This window comes from Rhopalosiphum maidis, chromosome 3 (genome assembly GCF_003676215.2).
Source record: "Rhopalosiphum maidis isolate BTI-1 chromosome 3, ASM367621v3, whole genome shotgun sequence".
NCBI lineage: Eukaryota > Metazoa > Arthropoda > Insecta > Hemiptera > Aphididae > Rhopalosiphum > Rhopalosiphum maidis.
Window position 1 is genome coordinate 68,589,920 of NC_040879.1, and position 18,618 is coordinate 68,608,537.

Consider the following 18,618-nt stretch of genomic DNA (forward strand, 5'->3'; position numbering starts at 1 on the left):
CATAGAATTTAACTACAATTTTTATTCTTTATTCACTAACCTCAAAGAGCTAATTGGAAAATATGAAGCTAATAGTGACTTTTTACAGATTAAAAAAATACTAAATTATTGTATTACATTGGAATTTTCTTTTGTAAAACCATTTTAGCAAATCTATTGTAATTTGTTCTATATTACATTAAAAACTCCAATTTATATCACATTTGATAGGTGATATAATTTATTTTAAAATATTTTATACTTCTTAATAACAGGTAATTTTTCATCCAAAAATAACCAATATCACACATCAAATAATCTATTCAAATTAAAAAAATGTAATAACAAGTTTAGATTTTGTATTTGTATGTCTATAAAAGTAATTATTTTTATGAGCATAAATAAAAAAATTCTAATTTCTTTGGCCCACCTTTAAGAAACACTAAGATGTATTTTTCAAAATTATTCGTGAATAAGAATTTTTTAAATTTTAAAAGTATCTGTAGATATTTAATTGACAATAATAAAGATGATCTTACATTATTAAATATTAAACTTTTTTTATTATATACTGAAATAGTAAAAAATAATTATTCCCTTATTTATAAAAGCTTATAAAAAGCTTATTAGAGATAAAGAAGTATTAAATGTAGAAAATTAATATTTATCATATGTATATAAATTATGTGTGCAATAATCATGTTAGAAGTGAGAAAAAAATATTACAAATCAGTTCTTAATCCTAAATTTTTATTAAAAATAAATAACCGATTTGAATTTGTAACCACAATTATTTTAATCAAATATTATAAAGGGGAAAAATAATAGGTTCATTTTTTCCTTTATAACTATTAATTAAAATACTAAAGACATGTGTACAACAAAGATATAAGAACAACCATAAATTAACTTAATGTTTTGGGTTATATATACATTTAATTTATGTGTAGTATTTGAGTATCATCTTGTCTGATTTGCATTATAGCTGTATAGTACTAAAAAAGCATATACTAGTTCAATAACAATGTATCTTTTTTCATTTTTATGTTACTACACATAAAATTAAATAAACAAACATCTTCTATGTCTGTATGACAATAATTAATCAATATATTTTTACCACAATTTTTGAATTCAAAATAAATACTTATATGCAGCGGTGTTATATTTTATTCATCATACTAAATGTGAAAAAAAATATAAAAAAAATACTATAGTCCATTTAGCCTCAAAAGATAACAAAACTGTTTGTTTTAATTACTCAAATGAATTACAATCTAAATAAAATTCCATTTGGTCTATTAACATGAATTTCAGAGATGAGAAATAATTTTAACTGCTAAGATACATTCAAGAATTGAAAATAATTTTTACAATTTTTATCATTTTTATTGTTTCAATTTTTACCATGAACTAAAAACGATTTACTTTTTGAACAATGATTTAGGGTTTTGCAGTATTTTGCGGCTCTTCAATACTGACCAGTAATGTCTATGTAGGTACCAGACCACTAAATTAAGAACTCCTAATACCGTGAATGCCTAAACAAAAAATATTATAAACACATTAATTATAATATTAAATTAATATGGGTACTTTCATCAACATACTTTCATGGCAAATAATTTTCTTGTATCATGTTCTGGTTCAGCACACCATTTTAAAAATGTGATAACATCTTTTGCACACTGACTCTGGGTAGCTGGAGTTCCATCTTCATATTCAATAATCTAAAAAAAACAAATATTTCCCTATTATTTTCATTTGAAAACATTTTTTAATATTTTTAAGTGTAACCATGGATCTATTTTAGTTTATACAATCAAAATAATACAAAACTATTTAACAAATGTATTTAAAATTATTACCTCATCATATAATGCTTGAGCCATTCCAATAGCACCACCAGGGAAGTAAGGATTATAATGTTGATTCTCTGCCAATGTAACTCCTGCTGGTGGGTCCATGTAACCAGTCAACAAAGCAAAGATATAATTCTGAAAATTAAGATTAAAAATTAAAATTTATAAGTAAATATTTTTATATAAATATAGTTATTTTTTATTATTTTTTTCTAGTTATGGAAAGTATGAGTGGTTATTTTTAAAATAAGTATTAAAATATCATTCACACTTAAAAAAGTCAAAGTTACGTAATGTTATTGATTGAAAATTTCTAGATAATGTCATACATTTAAGTAACATAATCAAATTAAAATTGTATTTAATCATTGTGAACATAAGTATTGAGTATCTAAAAGATGAATCTATTTTTCAGTGAATGCTAAGAAATTGATTGAAATTTACAAAATATGTAAAATCATAAAAAATTCAGATTTGACAGTGGTCTAGCTTATAAAAACATGCATACAACATATTACTCAACCTTTACCAGGTAAGATAATATTATATAAACATAAGCATCAAGAGATCAAATTGTGATTTATTTTTACTTACCCTAATATTAATAATATTATAATTACAATGATTATTTATTACATATTGTGTAACATAAAACTCAATAGGTTATAAGTTATTATGATGTAAACTAGGCCAGTAATAATACATACAAATTACAATGTTTTTATGTTAGTTCTTTATAAATGCAAACAATCTATTTATTTTTCATATTTAAAAAAATCAACGATATTATGCCAAAAGCAAACATTATAATTGGTCATTGATAGAAGCTTAACAAAATTAATTAATAGAGAAGATTAATCAAAATAACTAATAAAACACATGGAATTGGTATTATTAATCAAGGAAACATTCTATGTAAAGAAATTTATAAAAATGTAGACTATACAATAATGAATACATTATTTAGCTGTGTTAAACATTCATTAAGACATCAAAACATTCCCTTTTCTGTGCACTGTGTAGTGTGTGTGTTAGATAAATTTTCAATCTTCATAAATCAAAGTAACTAATATACACTGTACTATAAATATCCATATTAAGTGTCAATTAAAGATTCATTAGTATAAGTTGCTATTAAACGTATGAAATGAACTACACTGGTACCTGTGTTCTAAGTCAAGACGGGGTAAAAGCCCATGTAATAAAAATATCCATGTATCTTAATATCCTATGTTTGAATACTCATAAATTTGAATAAAATAAAACACTTACAATAAAAGATAGGTAGGTAAAAAGTTTTAAATATAATATAATATTATTTATTAATTACTGATTATTAATTATTGGCACTTTATATGATGTAAGATGATTTATATTTTAAAATATATCTTGATTAATATACAATATATGAGTAATAAATACACAGATATAAATATATTCTATACCCGTATGTGTTGTCTCTGTTATACAACCATAAAACAATAAATTTGCATTCAATAGAATCCATTTTGTGCTCTTCATTTTAGTATTAAAGTCAATTTACCTATTTTTAAACTTAAAGGTAATAATATTATCTAGGGCATCTCATAGGCTTTTATTAATATTTTAATTTTTAAGTGAGTTATATTAATACTTTAAAATGCAGGTAACCCACTTTAAAATTAAAATATCAAAAAAAGCCAATGAGATGCCTTAGATAATGTTATTGCCTTTAAGTTTGATAATAAGTATCTATTATTAGTCATAGGCTTGACTCTAATATTAAAACTAATTAATTGATTCCACTGAACGCAAATTTGCTGTATTACGATTGTAAGACAGAGACAATACATACTGGTATGACATCTTAAATTTACATTTAGTAAAAACCCAGGCTTTAATATATTTTTAGTACTTGTTTCAATGTATTCTAATACTCGTTCATAACCACAACCACTATTCACTAGTCTATCATTAATTTTTGATTAATCATAGATGATAATTATACTTAAAGATAATAACCTCTCCATCTATTCTAGCTTGTGTAATGTAAGTCAAATCTGGTGGGTATGCACCACCATTAGCATAACGAGCAGCTTCTTCATTTGGATAAGGTTTTGGTAACAAATCCGACAATTTTCCAGGTCTTTTGAACATGGCACCGGTTTCATCAGGTCCGTCATCAATCTAAATTTTAATAGACCTAATTATCAAAAAACTCAATATTTATCAAAGTTTATATATTACCAGTTGTTCTGCAGCTTCAGCTTTGGCTTCATCTTCGGTCAAACATACTCCGACTAACTCACGATATGCCAAGTATTCAATGCTATGACATGCTGCACAAACATTTTTGTAAACTTCCCAGCCTCGGCGGACACTACAAAATAGATTCATTAATTTATTGACTAGAAATATTATGAATAACGTGACGTTTACCTTGCATGGTCTAAAGTATCAAACCATCCGTTATGATTCCATTTTTGTTTAGCCACATGAGCTGCATCATTAGAAGCATGAATTGACTGTTCAAGTGCATAAATTAGGGAACTACCACCACCAGCTAACACACCAAAACTGGTCAAAAACTAAAAATAAACAAATTTTGTCTAAGGTAATTTACTTTATGAAATATAATATGGTAAATTTAAATTTTATAGAATAAATGATTTTTTAAACTATGTTAACGAAAACTAGTATGATTAAAACAGTTTTATAAAAAAATATTTAAAGAACAGCAATTAACTCTTCAATAAATACTATTCATAATTAAATATACAATTTTAAAACAAATATATATATATTTATATTACAATGCACTCCAAAAAATTATCGGTATTAAGTAGTTATTAGGTAAGTAAAAATATATTAGCATGTAAATATTGTACATAAGAATATTACCAATCAAGTGATCTATATGCAATTATGTTTATATAATGTAATAGGTACATATTATACATATATATTATATTGTATAATAAATATTTATATTTATATATATATGTATATGTATTATTTAGAGAATTTACCGTGTTGGTAAATGAAGATTTTATTCATTCAATAATAAAGAAATAGAAAGACTACTCTATATTATTATCCATTTCAATCATAATATAGAATTCTGAAAAGTGAGGATTACATCAATTGGCCTATTAACAGACGATATCATTAACAAAACATATTTTAGAAAAATCATTTATTAGTATAATACAGCAGTTATGTTTAGTATATACATGATAAAATTTAAAAAAAAATTGTTTTGAATTTACTTAAACAAGATTAATTCACACTATCACTGTTCATAAATATTATTAGATACCTTAATAAAAAGTAACTAGTATTTACCAGATAGTTCCTTTTAGTTATTTAGAAATTTATTTTAAATATAAAATAATTATAACATTTAATAATAAAAGTTAATATCTAGCTAATCAAACTTTCATTTAATTTCTTTAAATTACGTAATATGTCCTGTGACTTAATAAATAGCTCACACTAAAACTAGTCAAAAACTAAAAATAAAAAAACTGTATGTTTTGTAAGTTAATGACATACATCCTAATTGTACAGATACTTTTATTTACTTTTGATAAATAGTCTTACATATATACTATAAATTGTAATGTTTGAAAATATTTTTTATTTACAGATTTAAGATAAAAGTTTTTTTGAGAATAATCATTAACTATTTAATGATTAAAATATATATATATATATATATTATGTTACTTATTTAAATTTCAAATGAAAATCTGTTGTAGACTGATTTAAGACATAGGTAACATTAACACAACGAGAACATACACATGCATTACATACAACATGAATTAAGCAACCTGCATAATATGATTTGGATAATGATCTTAAATTAATCCTAATAAACCCAGATATCAAAGTCAATAGACCACAGTTTTAGTGTTCGCCCAATTGATGAGCCGTGCAATTAGTGTACGCAATGTCTCAACAGATTACGGCAAAGTATCTATTACAATATGCAGTAGTTAGCTAATCAGACTTTGGAATTCCAAACGATTTAAGTCTAAAAAACCGATCGGTACGATATTAACAATGACAGCAAGTGACAACGGGGATTCGATGAATACCGAAGGAACTGGAGATGTTACGGTGCAACGTTCTAGTAGACCGTCAAACCCGGTATACTTACAAACTTGTGGTTTTTTGACCACCTGGTGGCGGCCTGAAAGAATTTCATCTCGATGACGGCGTCGCTGTTGTCGGCGAACAGAATAAATTGGAATTTACTAGTGACTATTGACTAGTCCACTACAAAAATCGTACGAAAGACTGATAAAGCGTTTTCGTGTGATAACGCGGGGCCCAGCTATCACAACATGATGCGATCGTTGCACACCCACCGACAGTGTGGTTAACCCATGTAGGTACCTATCTGTTGTTGTAACTTGTAATAGCTTATGCCCTATATACGTTTCGTTTACCGTGGGACTATGGGAAGCAGATAACATTTTTTTTTATATTATTATTTTATAATTTATATGCATGCCAAAATACATTTATTCTGTCGCCAATACTGATTCATATTATAATATGACGGTATTAAGATTAACCGATGGGCCCGATAACGTAATATTGTGCAATGTACAATAATCGTTAGTCGTTACCTACGTAAATTTAAGTACCTAAGTAGTTTGTAGGTAGTTAGTACTATATGTGTCTAGGTATACATCAGTGGTGCAAATAGTAAAAATATTTAGGGGGGCTCAAGCCCAAGACATTTTTTTTTAAATTATAATATGTTAGTACAATGTACATTAGTACATATTTTTAAAGATACCTGTATTTCTTCAATTCTGACTTAAGTAGTTAAGTATCATACATAGAACACATACATAACATAAGTATTAATATTATAGTAATACAAATTTATAATTTTATAAATAAACCGATTTATTTCATTAAAAAATAATAATAATAATTTGTAGTTAAATAAATAACACAATTGAACATAACATATAAATAATTAGGTAGGTATATATTTTAATGTAATTGTATATGTCTTTCAGTTTTTTCAAAAATATTTAAAATGTCTTCATTATTGATACTATTGTCATTTTCTATATTCAAAATACTTAAATTACTAAATCTATCTTGATTCATACAAGTACGTAGCCATGTTTTAATACGTCGCATAGCAGAAAATGATCTCTCACAGGTTGCTGTACTTACTGGAAGAGTAATAGCTACTTAAAACATTTTGGAAAAATTTAGAAATACTTTACCATCGTATAATGCCTAATGCTGTTTAATTTGCTAATTAGTTAATAAAAAAAATTTTCTTATTGGTGTAAGGAAAAAATGTCTAATTACAAGGTAAACAATTTTTATTAAGATTAATACACATAATATAATTTTTGAGGGGGCTTTGAGTAATTTTTTGAGGGCTAAGTCCCCCCAAAGCCCCCTTTATTGCGCCACTGGTATACATATTTAAAGTATATATATTATATACATAATTAAATTCACAAACATGTCAATTAACGATTAAAATCTCGAATTTAATGTTAATCACATAATTGGAAATGTATTTATGATAAAAATGACGGCGAAACTATTGGTGAAAATTGGTAAAATAAAGTACATGACATTGATACAAGTTATAGACTAAAGTTGTAATTAGTTACTAATTATCTAGTAATCACAAACTGGTGGTTACCGTTCAAAAACTGCAGTACGATGTAAGTAGGCACTACCGTACTGGCGTACTGGTGCTCAAGTATAGGTACTCAAACTAAGCACCTATGATAACTACGTAACATTGTCTTTTACTCATTCAAACGGAGCACTATTTTTTTCCAATAATTACGATGAGCTCAATATGTGTGTCGACACATTCACGTCGGTGAATGAGAAATCCCAAACGCATGAATGGTCTATATAGTAACCTACTTACCTATACCTACCATCATGTTCACGAATCGCAATTACTAGGTAATTAAATAAATTCGTCCTAGTTAAAAGTTCGCAATTTTAATTACCTACCTACCTGTATGAGAAGATGTGAGATTATTTTTACACAAATAAATTCACTGAAACAAATTATCCAATTATTATAGCTGATATGCTATTGAGCTATCATGCATTTTAGATTCTGAACAAAATAAAAAGTTATATTATGTATATTTTTTTGTCTGTGTGTAGTAAATATATACTGTACTTACGTCCTACACTTAATAAGTACCTAGTCGACAAAACTTTTCGATTTTCAATTTTGAGGACGGTTTGAGATAGCAAATTGGACCTAGTTGATTCTTTCAAGAAATCAAAATTACAAGTATTTTTTAAAATAGTTTGAAAAAAACAATCAAAAATTAAGAAAAAACTTGAATTTTTACAAAAAATCAGTTTTCGACAAAATCAATTTTAATTTTTTTCTAGTTTAACTTGAAAATTAACAACTTTAGATTAGGTACTTCAGATACTTGAAATTTTCACAGTGTTTAATGTTTTAATGTTTATGTAAGAATTTCTTATTCCTTTATACATAATATTATAATTTTCAATTGTTTTCAGTTTTTTTTTTTCTATAAGTGACAATAAAGTATTTATAACTAAGTAAAAATGACTGAAAATGATTGCAATGTTTTATGTTTTTGACAAAAATTAAATTAACTTTAATAACTTAATTACTTAAATAAGTATATAAAAAAAAATGGGTAAGTATCGTATATTATTTTAGCTACACAGTGTTTTAATAATCATACAGATACAATGTATATATTGAGGCGAAGTGATCAGCCAATGTCATAGAATGAATTTATATTTTATTTAGATACCTATATATATAGAAAAGCCTTTAAAGGAGTTCTGAACTTTTATTTTAGATTCTGAACTGAGTGATAAATATATTGATTTTACAATGATGTGTTTTTTTATTTTTGTGTTTGTGATGTTTTGGAGTAGTAATAGTGCTTTGATTTTTAACTTCAGCCGCATTTTAAAAAGAAAAATGAATCTAGTTGGTACTTTAGGTGGGTCAAAAGTAAAAAGTTTCTAGTAGTTTTCAAAAGCGTCAGGAAAAACCCTAAAAAAGTAATGGGAAAACGAGAATTTTTACGCATAGCCAGTTTTTGACAAAATCGATTTTTTAATTTTGCTGGAACTCAAAAACGAATCTTATTAAATACTTGAAATTTTCACCAAATGTTTATATTAGCATTATATATTTACGATTAAATTTTCAAAATATTTTGAATTTTTTTAAGCTATTTGCACACGATATTTCTAAAATGTTTTTCTTAGACAAATTTTATGAGCGTATGAAATTTATATTTTAACTAGATCGAGTAAAATAACGATATATAACAATTACAAAATAAATATAGGTAATAATATAATATATTTTACTAATTATCCTAGACTGAGATCATCTCCGTTCAGAATCGTTTTTCGTATACAATAATACCTGTCATTGCATTCAAATTTAACACATCCATTATAGTGACCTACTCTCCGTCTCTATTGTACAGCAGAGCAATACCCACTTGCCCACTCTTTTTTTTCTGCTTAATTTTTTTTCTATAATCTTTTAAATCTGAACATGCCACACATTTTGCAGTGTAAATTCATAACTATGAGTACCTATAAAAAATTTGGTATTTTTTTAAAGTTATTTTATAGTTTTATCAAATAACATACATAATTATAACAGATTTTGCAAAGAACCAAATAGTGTAGTATATCCAGATTAATTCAAACGTTTAATTTCCCATAACAAAAAAAAAAGTTAAGTCTTCCCTACCCTTAAAAGGATAACTGCATAACTCGAAGTTTATTTTTATACGAGTTCCTAGTGCCTACTTGACACTAGCTGGTGGCATAACACATTGTATAATATTATATTCAGTTTTTTTTTTGTTAAAGATCAAACTAATAAAAGTATTGATTTAATATTGATTATGATTTATGACTTATAGTTAAATTTTAAAATTTATCCTACAACTCATAAGTCAGATATTTTTTCACTAACAATTTACTAAAATAAATAAATAAATGTTGAGACTTCTGCAGAATGTTATAAATGTTGTATCAATACAAATGTTTAACTTCATAGAAAAATAATTGCATAAATTAAGTAGTGTAACTGCAACTGCAGTGGGCTGTCAAGTGTCAATTATAATTTATAACTACTGTATACATATTTATCAACAGTTTTAAATAAAAAATAATCTAATACTAGATCATAAATCTAGATACAAAATAATTTTCATATGATTTCATTTACTTATTAAAAAAGCAAATTAAATTTTTAAACTGAATTAAGTTACTAATTTTTTCTATATTGACTTTAAGTCTAGCAAGTTAAATTTATTATTCGTTAACTATTAAATTCTATCTAAATAATTTTTTATCCACATAACTTAACTTAACTCCATCTAATTATTTTGATAAGCTGACCCACCTTTGATGAATTATGTACATTTCATAACAATATGCAATTAACTTAATTTTTTTAGTAGACTTAGTAATTTAAATACATTTAAATATTTTGTAGCCTTAGAAATATTGTGTATCTATCAAGTTTTTTTATAGATCTTGTTGAATCTAAATTCTTTTTTATCTATATTTTAATACAGAGCATGTAATCTACATATTAAATTTATAAATAAAATAATATACTATTATGATTCCACTAAGTGAGATAGCAATACAAATTAGATAATATTTAGACATTTAGTCATTATCTAATACTAATAAGTAGATATAGATAGTATATTTCAAGTGGATATAATATATAGCTATAATAGTCAGTCATCGAGAGGGTATACCATCAAAGATTATAATTAAAAATGGTTAAAACTTGCTTAAATATTAAATAATTGAAAAAAAAACTAACATACAAACACTAATCCCTAGCTTACCATAACATTTGAATATTTGATAATAGGTCAATTCACTGTAATAGGATGTTAGCACACTGTGTACTCTCTTTGGCCCAGCTCAGCACTAACAAAACGCATTTATGCAAAATCATTTTTTTTTTTTTTAAGAGAGAAATCTTTAAGTAAAATAAAATAACACATTACAAAAATTATAGAGAATAATGTTCCTTTTTAAATCATGACATAATATTAATTTATACAAATTATCTCAAGCTCTCAAAAATCAATAAAAAAAAAACATAATTTTATAAGTGTTTTACCCGTGTTGTACATGGTCTGAAAGAAAATTAATATTGTACTGACATCTAAACAAAATTTATTTGCTGAATGTAAATTTGGTTTATTACTGTGCTGTGTGGATCTCAGACCTCTAAATTAACTAATACAAATATAATGTGAAAAAATTTGTTATTTCCCATATAGTGTGTCTATTTATTTTATAAAAATAAAGGAGAGAAACTAATTTAACAAAATTATTTCATAGATAGTTTTATTGGATTTTTAAAAAGTTGATTTGATATATATGAATCGCTAAACACAAAAAGAGCACATTTTTAAGATGTAAAATATTTCAAAAAGATAAAAATCTTAATAAGTCTGAAAAATATTGAATAACAAATTGTATTACATAATAATATAGTACAAGATATTCTTATGTTTCTACAATTTCTTTAAGAAATATTATAATACTCTAGGTATGAGTGATTTCGCATCAAATTACTATACATTTTAATAAAAATATAATCCCTAGTACATTTATATGTTGATATGATGAGTCACAAACATTTTATTTTTAAACTTTATTTAATAAATTAAACAATTTATTAGTGAATTATTGGACTTTATTTATATGTAAAATTGAATTTAGCTAGAAGTATTTTAGTTTGCAGCTACTCTGTGTTTAAATTGAATATAATATTGGAAAACGAGGTAGTTTAGTATATTTTGCTATAGTTGTTTACAAATTTTTCATTTTGCTTTCAAGGATTAGTTAACTTGAAGTATACATTAGTTTTTGAATGTACATTTTAAAATGTTCATGACTTACTTAAAAATAACAATATCAATAATAAGCTACATGGGGCCCTGGATAATCATCTTATCTTTAAATATTATAATAGGTCAGTTCACTCTAATATCAAAACTAACAGCACAATATTGAAACTGGTGAACAAAAATTTGCTATGTCTCACGTGTGTAAGATGGAGACAACACATGTGGGTACTACGTCCTCTTAAGAATTATACCTATAGGCTTTTTATTCTTTTTTTCAAAATACAGTATGATAGAATTTTATCAATAAATTCGCTTGCTTAAAGTTTCAAATTGGCCAGATACACATTCAAAATAATATTCATATATTAATTTTTTTTTATTGTTGTATGTAATAATACAATATAAATGTTGATAACTACACTTTTGGGGAAAAAAAATCATAAAATATATCCATTAAAGTAATTTTTCTGTAAATTAACATTTTTAATTATTTTTTTAAGAGTACTTTAATATTAGTGCATGTGTTTTACTAGCACAAAAATCTTGTATTTATTAGTTTTAAATTTGATAATGTTATAGTGTTTTTGTAAATAATTAGACATGCGGTTTTTCTCTGAATAGCAATTCAATTATATTCTATAGAACGGACAAAATATGAATATTTTAAATTTATTGAAACATTAATATGCATCTATGATAAATTACTCGAGTATAATATAATTTAGTGAATTTTTCTACTGTCAATTATAAAATTAAAATTTGTTTTCTACAATTAGCATGAAATAAATATTACTACCAATATATAAAATATTACAATTTAATAATACTAATTTATAGTATTGAATTGTAGATGGATATTATAAATTAATTTTAACATGGAAAAATATTCAATTTCTTTGTGTCATTTTATAGTTGATTCAATTATTATTGTTTTTAAAACTAATTCCACTACTGAGTTTTAAAAAATATTTTAATTTTCATGTATATATTTTATTTTTATTTATAATATGTAGATTTATTAAAAATTCTAAGAAAGTTTGAAATGTTAATCTAAGACTGGTTTATTACCCCACAATGCAAAGAAGTTTGGTATATTAAAAAAAAAAAACAAATAAAAATTAATCAAGATTTGGCATAAGATATATAACATAACAATGAACTTCTGTTATTTAAAAATTAAATATGATTGCAATAAATATTTTATTAAAAACTTATTTTGATTTGTTCATTTAATCATAAATGTGATGATTATAATTCATAAAAAATCAACTTAAAAAAAAATATGAAGTGTTTGTAATAAACTTAAAATATATGTTTAAACAAGATGTAATATTAGCTATCTTTAAATACTATCATAATTCAAGTTTATTTTTATATGAAAAATTGTTTTATAATTGAAATTGCTATAAAGTTTATTTTATTGACACTTATAACTATTTGTTGAACACGAAAATCTTAAATTTTCCAGAAAAAAATAATATTATTTTTTATTTTTACTAATTATTTTGAATCTAAGCTCAATACTATTCATTTACAAAACCCCCCCATTTATAGAAATTAAGTTCAAGATAAAATAATAAAACAACTATTTTCATTAAATTTGTTTTTACATAAAGCATAAATATATTATACCATATAGTTATTTAAGAATATCCAATTTTAAACCATAAAACAACTATTCTCTAAAATTGGACATTCAATACATTACATCACATGATATCCTAAAAAATGATCAGTTTTAACTTTTATCCCATAAAACAAAACTTTTTTTCAAAACTTATTTAATAATTCATATGCAGGATTGAAAGCAGTACAAAGGTAAATATTATTTAGATAAAAATGATTTCAATAAACAAAACAATTTAATAACAATTATATATAAACAGGGTTGATAATAATATTATTAACTGCTGTCGTATTTCAATAGCATGGATGGAAATAGTCTAAATGATACTGTACAAGACTTATATAATACCTATGATATATGTTGTTAGTTGTTAAATATTGTATTCAATGACAATCTAGTAGGCAAACAGCAAATGCATTTTATAATAATATATTAAATAATTTTAATAGTTTTAAAAAAAACTTGATATTAAAACCTTTTAAAATTATAACTAATATTGGATTATTTTTCAAACTTTAATTGTAACAGTTGTATACCAGAAGGCTATATAATAATAAATCATGTACAAACTCATTATCAGAATAAATAATGGAGTGATAGGAATACTAATTACTAGTAGTAATAAAAATTAATGCTTCTGTATAGTATGGCCAGTGAATAGGATTTGTATGCTCTAGAAAATTAGTTTTTTGATAAACAATTTCACAAATTTTATTGTAGAAGTTAACTTATAAAAATTGAATATTTTTAGACAGAACTTGAACAATAAAATCAACATAGGATGTTTAAACAAAAATGAATATCATAAGTTTTACTACTATCTTAGGACCGTTTACTTTTTGAACAATGGGCTTCGTAAAATCTTTCGATTCTTCAACACTGACCAATAATGTCTATGCAGGTACCAAACTACCAAGTTGAGCACTCCTAAGATAGTAAATGCCTAAAAAATAATAATTATTATCATACATTTTTATCAATCATAAATCAATATAAGTACTTTAACATACTTTCATGGCAAATAATTTTCTAGTATCATGTTCTGGTTCTGCACACCATTTTAAGAATGTGATAACATCTTTCGCACACTGACTCTGTGTAGCTGGAGTTCCATCACTATATTCGATAATCTAAAAAAAATATATTTGAATTTATATTTATCATTTTTATAAATATATAGGTAATTACCTATATATTAGCATATTTGTAAGTGATAATTTATAACTATTGTAAATAAACATATGAAATAAATAATCCAAAAAGTCTTTACCTCATCATACAAAGCTTGAGCCATTCCAATAGCACCTCCAGGGAAGTATGGATTATAGTGTTGATTTTCTGCTAATGTAACTCCTGCGGGTGGATCCATGTAACCAGTTAACAAAGCAAAGATGTAATTCTAAAAATTAAAATATTTCAATTAAAATGTTCAAGTAAACAGTAGTTTAGAAATTAAAAGATCCTGATTTTTTTTCATTAAGTTATCATTAAAATAATAAGTACTATAATTTCACAATTAGATCAAAATAAATAACTGTTCTAAAAAAACCAATGATGTATTGAAGTGTCAACTTACAAAAAGTAATATTAAGAAAGAAGTACATTTTAATCTTAAAAACTACTTGTAGGTATTTATTCAATTAAATTAATAAAAAAATGTAAATTTGAAAAGATGATTATGTATCCATCATTACTTTTAACAAATTTTATAAAATAATCTATATGAAAACAAAAAAAAAAAACTTAGAAAACTACGGAAGTCAATTTGCTGAGTTATGATTAGAATTCAGATTTGAAAGCAAAAGTTTTTTTTTTTAATAATAATTAATAATGATAGAAAAATAATTTTTATTTAAAATTGTGTTTTATTCAATATCTAAGATGATATATATATTTTTTGTCATTTTTACTAATAAATTCTTTTTTTTATGTTTAATTTTCAATTGATCTGTTTAATACATAATATACGTATTAACAAATAGATACGAGCTAGCGAAGACGGTGCAATGTCAATGTTATGTTTAAAATTAAAAAATAAATGAACAATGACAATTTAATAAATAGTTATCTTAATTTAGATAATTATTTAAGTAAGAATTACGCCCCAAACTTTGGTAGACATAGAAAGATCATTTTCTCTGTACAAAAATACTTTGAGCCTAAACTATCGATGTTGTACTGAAGACAGTTTATTTAAATACATGGTAATCTATTTTTTTTTTTTTTTTTAGTACAACAACTACTTAAACCAACTAGTGAAAACTATCTAATTTTTTAGTAATTAGTATTTGCTTTTTTTCACATATTAAATGCATTTTTATTCATTATATTGTCCTTCAAATCCAAATCCTGTGTATGACAATGTCATGTTTTTGAAGTTAATTTTTCAAATTACAGTAAGAAAAATAAAATAAATTTTATCAAAAACTGGTTTTGTACTATTTGATTATTTTAAGTTTCTTCTAAATTTATCAAAAGAATTAATGAGATAACATTTTCTTATAGAAACAAAAGGTTGAAGTATTTTAACTAAAAAAAAACACATTAAAACTAATACATTCATCGCTTCACTTTGAATCTAAAAAAATACCTCTCCATCTATTCTAGCTTGTGTAATGTAAGTCAAATCTGGTGGGTATGCACCACCATTAGCATAACGAGCAGCTTCTTCATTTGGATAAGGTTTTGGTAACAAATCCGACAATTTTCCAGGTCTTTTGAACATGGCACCGGTTTCATCAGGTCCGTCATCAATCTAAATTTTAATAGACCTAATTATCAAAAAACTCAATATTTATCAAAGTTTATATATTACCAGTTGTTCCGCAGCTTCAGCTTTGGCTTCATCTTCGGTCAAACATACTCCGACTAACTCACGATATGCCAAGTATTCAATGCTATGACATGCTGCACAAACATTTTTGTAAACTTCCCAGCCTCGGCGGACACTACAAAATAGATTCATTAATTTATTGACTAGAAATATTATGAATAACGTGACGTTTACCTTGCATGGTCTAAAGTATCAAACCATCCGTTATGATTCCATTTTTGTTTAGCCACATGAGCTGCATCATTAGAAGCATGAATTGACTGTTCAAGTGCATAAATTAGGGAACTACCACCACCAGCTAACACACCAAAACTGGTCAAAAACTAAAAATAAACAAATTTTGTCTAAGGTAATTTACTTTATGAAATATAATATGGTAAATTTAAATTTTATAGAATAAATGATTTTTTAAACTATGATAACGAAAACTAGTATGATTAAAACAGTTTTATAAAAAAATATTTAAAGAACAGCAATTAACTCTTCAATACTATTCATAATTAAATATACAATTTTAAAACAAATATTTGTATACAATGCTCTACTTTTTTTAAATGAATATATGTAGTAGATTAGTAAAAATAAACTAATACGTATTTACAAAAAAAGTGATCAAGTGACCTACATAATACACATAATTGTATATATCCTATGTATAATGTAATATATTAGTTTGTTTGAATTCCCCAATAAAAGAAGAAATATATTTAATGTAATAGTATAATAGCAAAATCAGTAGGTAGTTGTAGTAGTTATAAAAGGCACATACATGTTTAAGTTAAGAAAAAAATTATTTTCAAATTTATTTGAATTAGGACAACTCACACTATCACTGTTCATTATTATAGTTAGGTAACTCAATAAAACAAAACTTATTTTATATTTACCAAACGTCTAAATAAATATTTTAAGGAATGTGGAAATTAGTTTTTAATATTGAATAATTATATTTATTAATAATAGTTTATATCTAACTAACTAAACTTACGTTCCATTTTTAAAACCAAGTTTTAATATATTCTATGATGTACTTTATAAATTTAAAATATCAAGACGTATAATGGTATAAATATTTAGGATCATATTCTATCTACATTATGCTGTAAAATAAGTTTTGAATATAATTAAAATATAAAATTGAATACTTAAATAATGTTTTTTTGACTGTTTCATTTAAAAACCAAAAATCTATGTATGTATTCAGTAATTTGATGACCAACCAAAATATCATGAAAATATTTCTGAAAATGTCTCTAAAGAAAATTTTCTTTTGAAAGGTTTCCAAGTGGAGTTATGTGGTAAATAATATGAAAGTTGATTGGAAATAATGAAACATCAAATGTCATAGAAACAGAAATATATTTCAGCCTTGTGACTATTTTAAATATTAACTAATTAATAAGTACTCAAGAAATGCATATATATATATATATATATATATAATATATAGGCATGTTGATAACAATTTTTTTTTTTATAAGCCATATGTATTACGAATAAATAGTATTGAAATAAGAACATGTTGTGAGTGCTATAAGAGATATTTAATAATACATTTTTTGATTGTACATATTTTATACTATGTCAAGTATATTAATATAAACATTATGAAGTAGAATTGTAAAATTTAAACGGAACATTTCAATTACCAATCACATTTAGAACTATTGACCTTAAAACGCTGTAATTGACCATCAAAACATACAATGTGATAGACTCCAGATTTACAGTAAACGGGTGTTGTCGGACGTTAGGCATGCCGTGACAGCCACAGAAACTTGGAATACCTAATCCACAACCAAAGGTGGACGACGTGTAGCGTTAATGGTTGGGTGATAAATAATTGTATAAACGGGAAAACACGAGCTACTTACAAATTTGTGGTTTTTCGACCACCTAGAGGCGGCCTTAAAAAATGAGAAAGTGCTCGTCATCGATGCGGCTGCGACAAGACTCGGCAATCAGGACGGTAGTAGATCAACGGGAAACGTCCTGGAAGGGCTTCTTAATGTAACGCCCGCCGGGTCGTTGTCGGCGAAGATGGTTAGAAATGAAGAAAAATTGGCTCCGGGACGGCCTCAAGAAAACGGATAAGGTGGAATATTTCACCAGCCAAGACGTACGACCTACAGCTGTATCCGATAGCAAGGGCACAGTTGCAGTGTGACCAACGCTGAAACGATGATCGCCGTTCGACATGCTGATAATGAACGCCGGTGATAATATCACAAATGGGCCGCCACCACCACCACCACCCATCAATCTATTCACTGTCGACACAACCTCAGACAATCGCTCAAACTATCGGCCTACTACGTTCGTGACCTTTAATACAAATTGTGGAATACAACGCAGTATCACTATAATGTGTAGTATATACTCAAAGCCCTAACTCGATCGGTCGAAAAACATTCGCGACTGCAA

At 25.2% G+C, this 18,618-nt stretch overlaps 2 protein-coding genes across 2 annotated transcripts; both read right to left on the reverse strand.

The window, feature by feature from the left end:
• Positions 1-1,200: 1,200 nt before the first annotated feature.
• On the reverse strand, positions 1,201-6,141 carry LOC113555699 (cytochrome c1, heme protein, mitochondrial-like). Its single transcript, XM_026960212.1, has 7 exons — positions 5,986-6,141; positions 4,260-4,408; positions 4,068-4,200; positions 3,843-4,007; positions 1,848-1,976; positions 1,590-1,709; positions 1,201-1,520 (listed from the first exon to the last, which is right to left on the reverse strand). Exons 1-7 carry the CDS (start codon positions 6,031-6,033, stop codon positions 1,404-1,406), a joined length of 861 nt encoding a protein of 286 aa, XP_026816013.1. The 5' UTR covers positions 6,034-6,141; the 3' UTR covers positions 1,201-1,403.
• A 7,901-nt stretch (positions 6,142-14,042) lies between these two features.
• Positions 14,043-18,303, reverse strand: LOC113555698 (cytochrome c1, heme protein, mitochondrial-like). Its single transcript, XM_026960211.1, has 7 exons — positions 18,069-18,303; positions 16,369-16,517; positions 16,177-16,309; positions 15,952-16,116; positions 14,632-14,760; positions 14,372-14,491; positions 14,043-14,304 (listed from the first exon to the last, which is right to left on the reverse strand). The coding sequence occupies exons 1-7, from the start codon at positions 18,126-18,128 to the stop codon at positions 14,194-14,196; spliced, it is 867 nt and encodes a 288-aa protein (XP_026816012.1). The 5' UTR covers positions 18,129-18,303; the 3' UTR covers positions 14,043-14,193.
• Between the last annotated feature and the right edge of the window lie 315 nt (positions 18,304-18,618).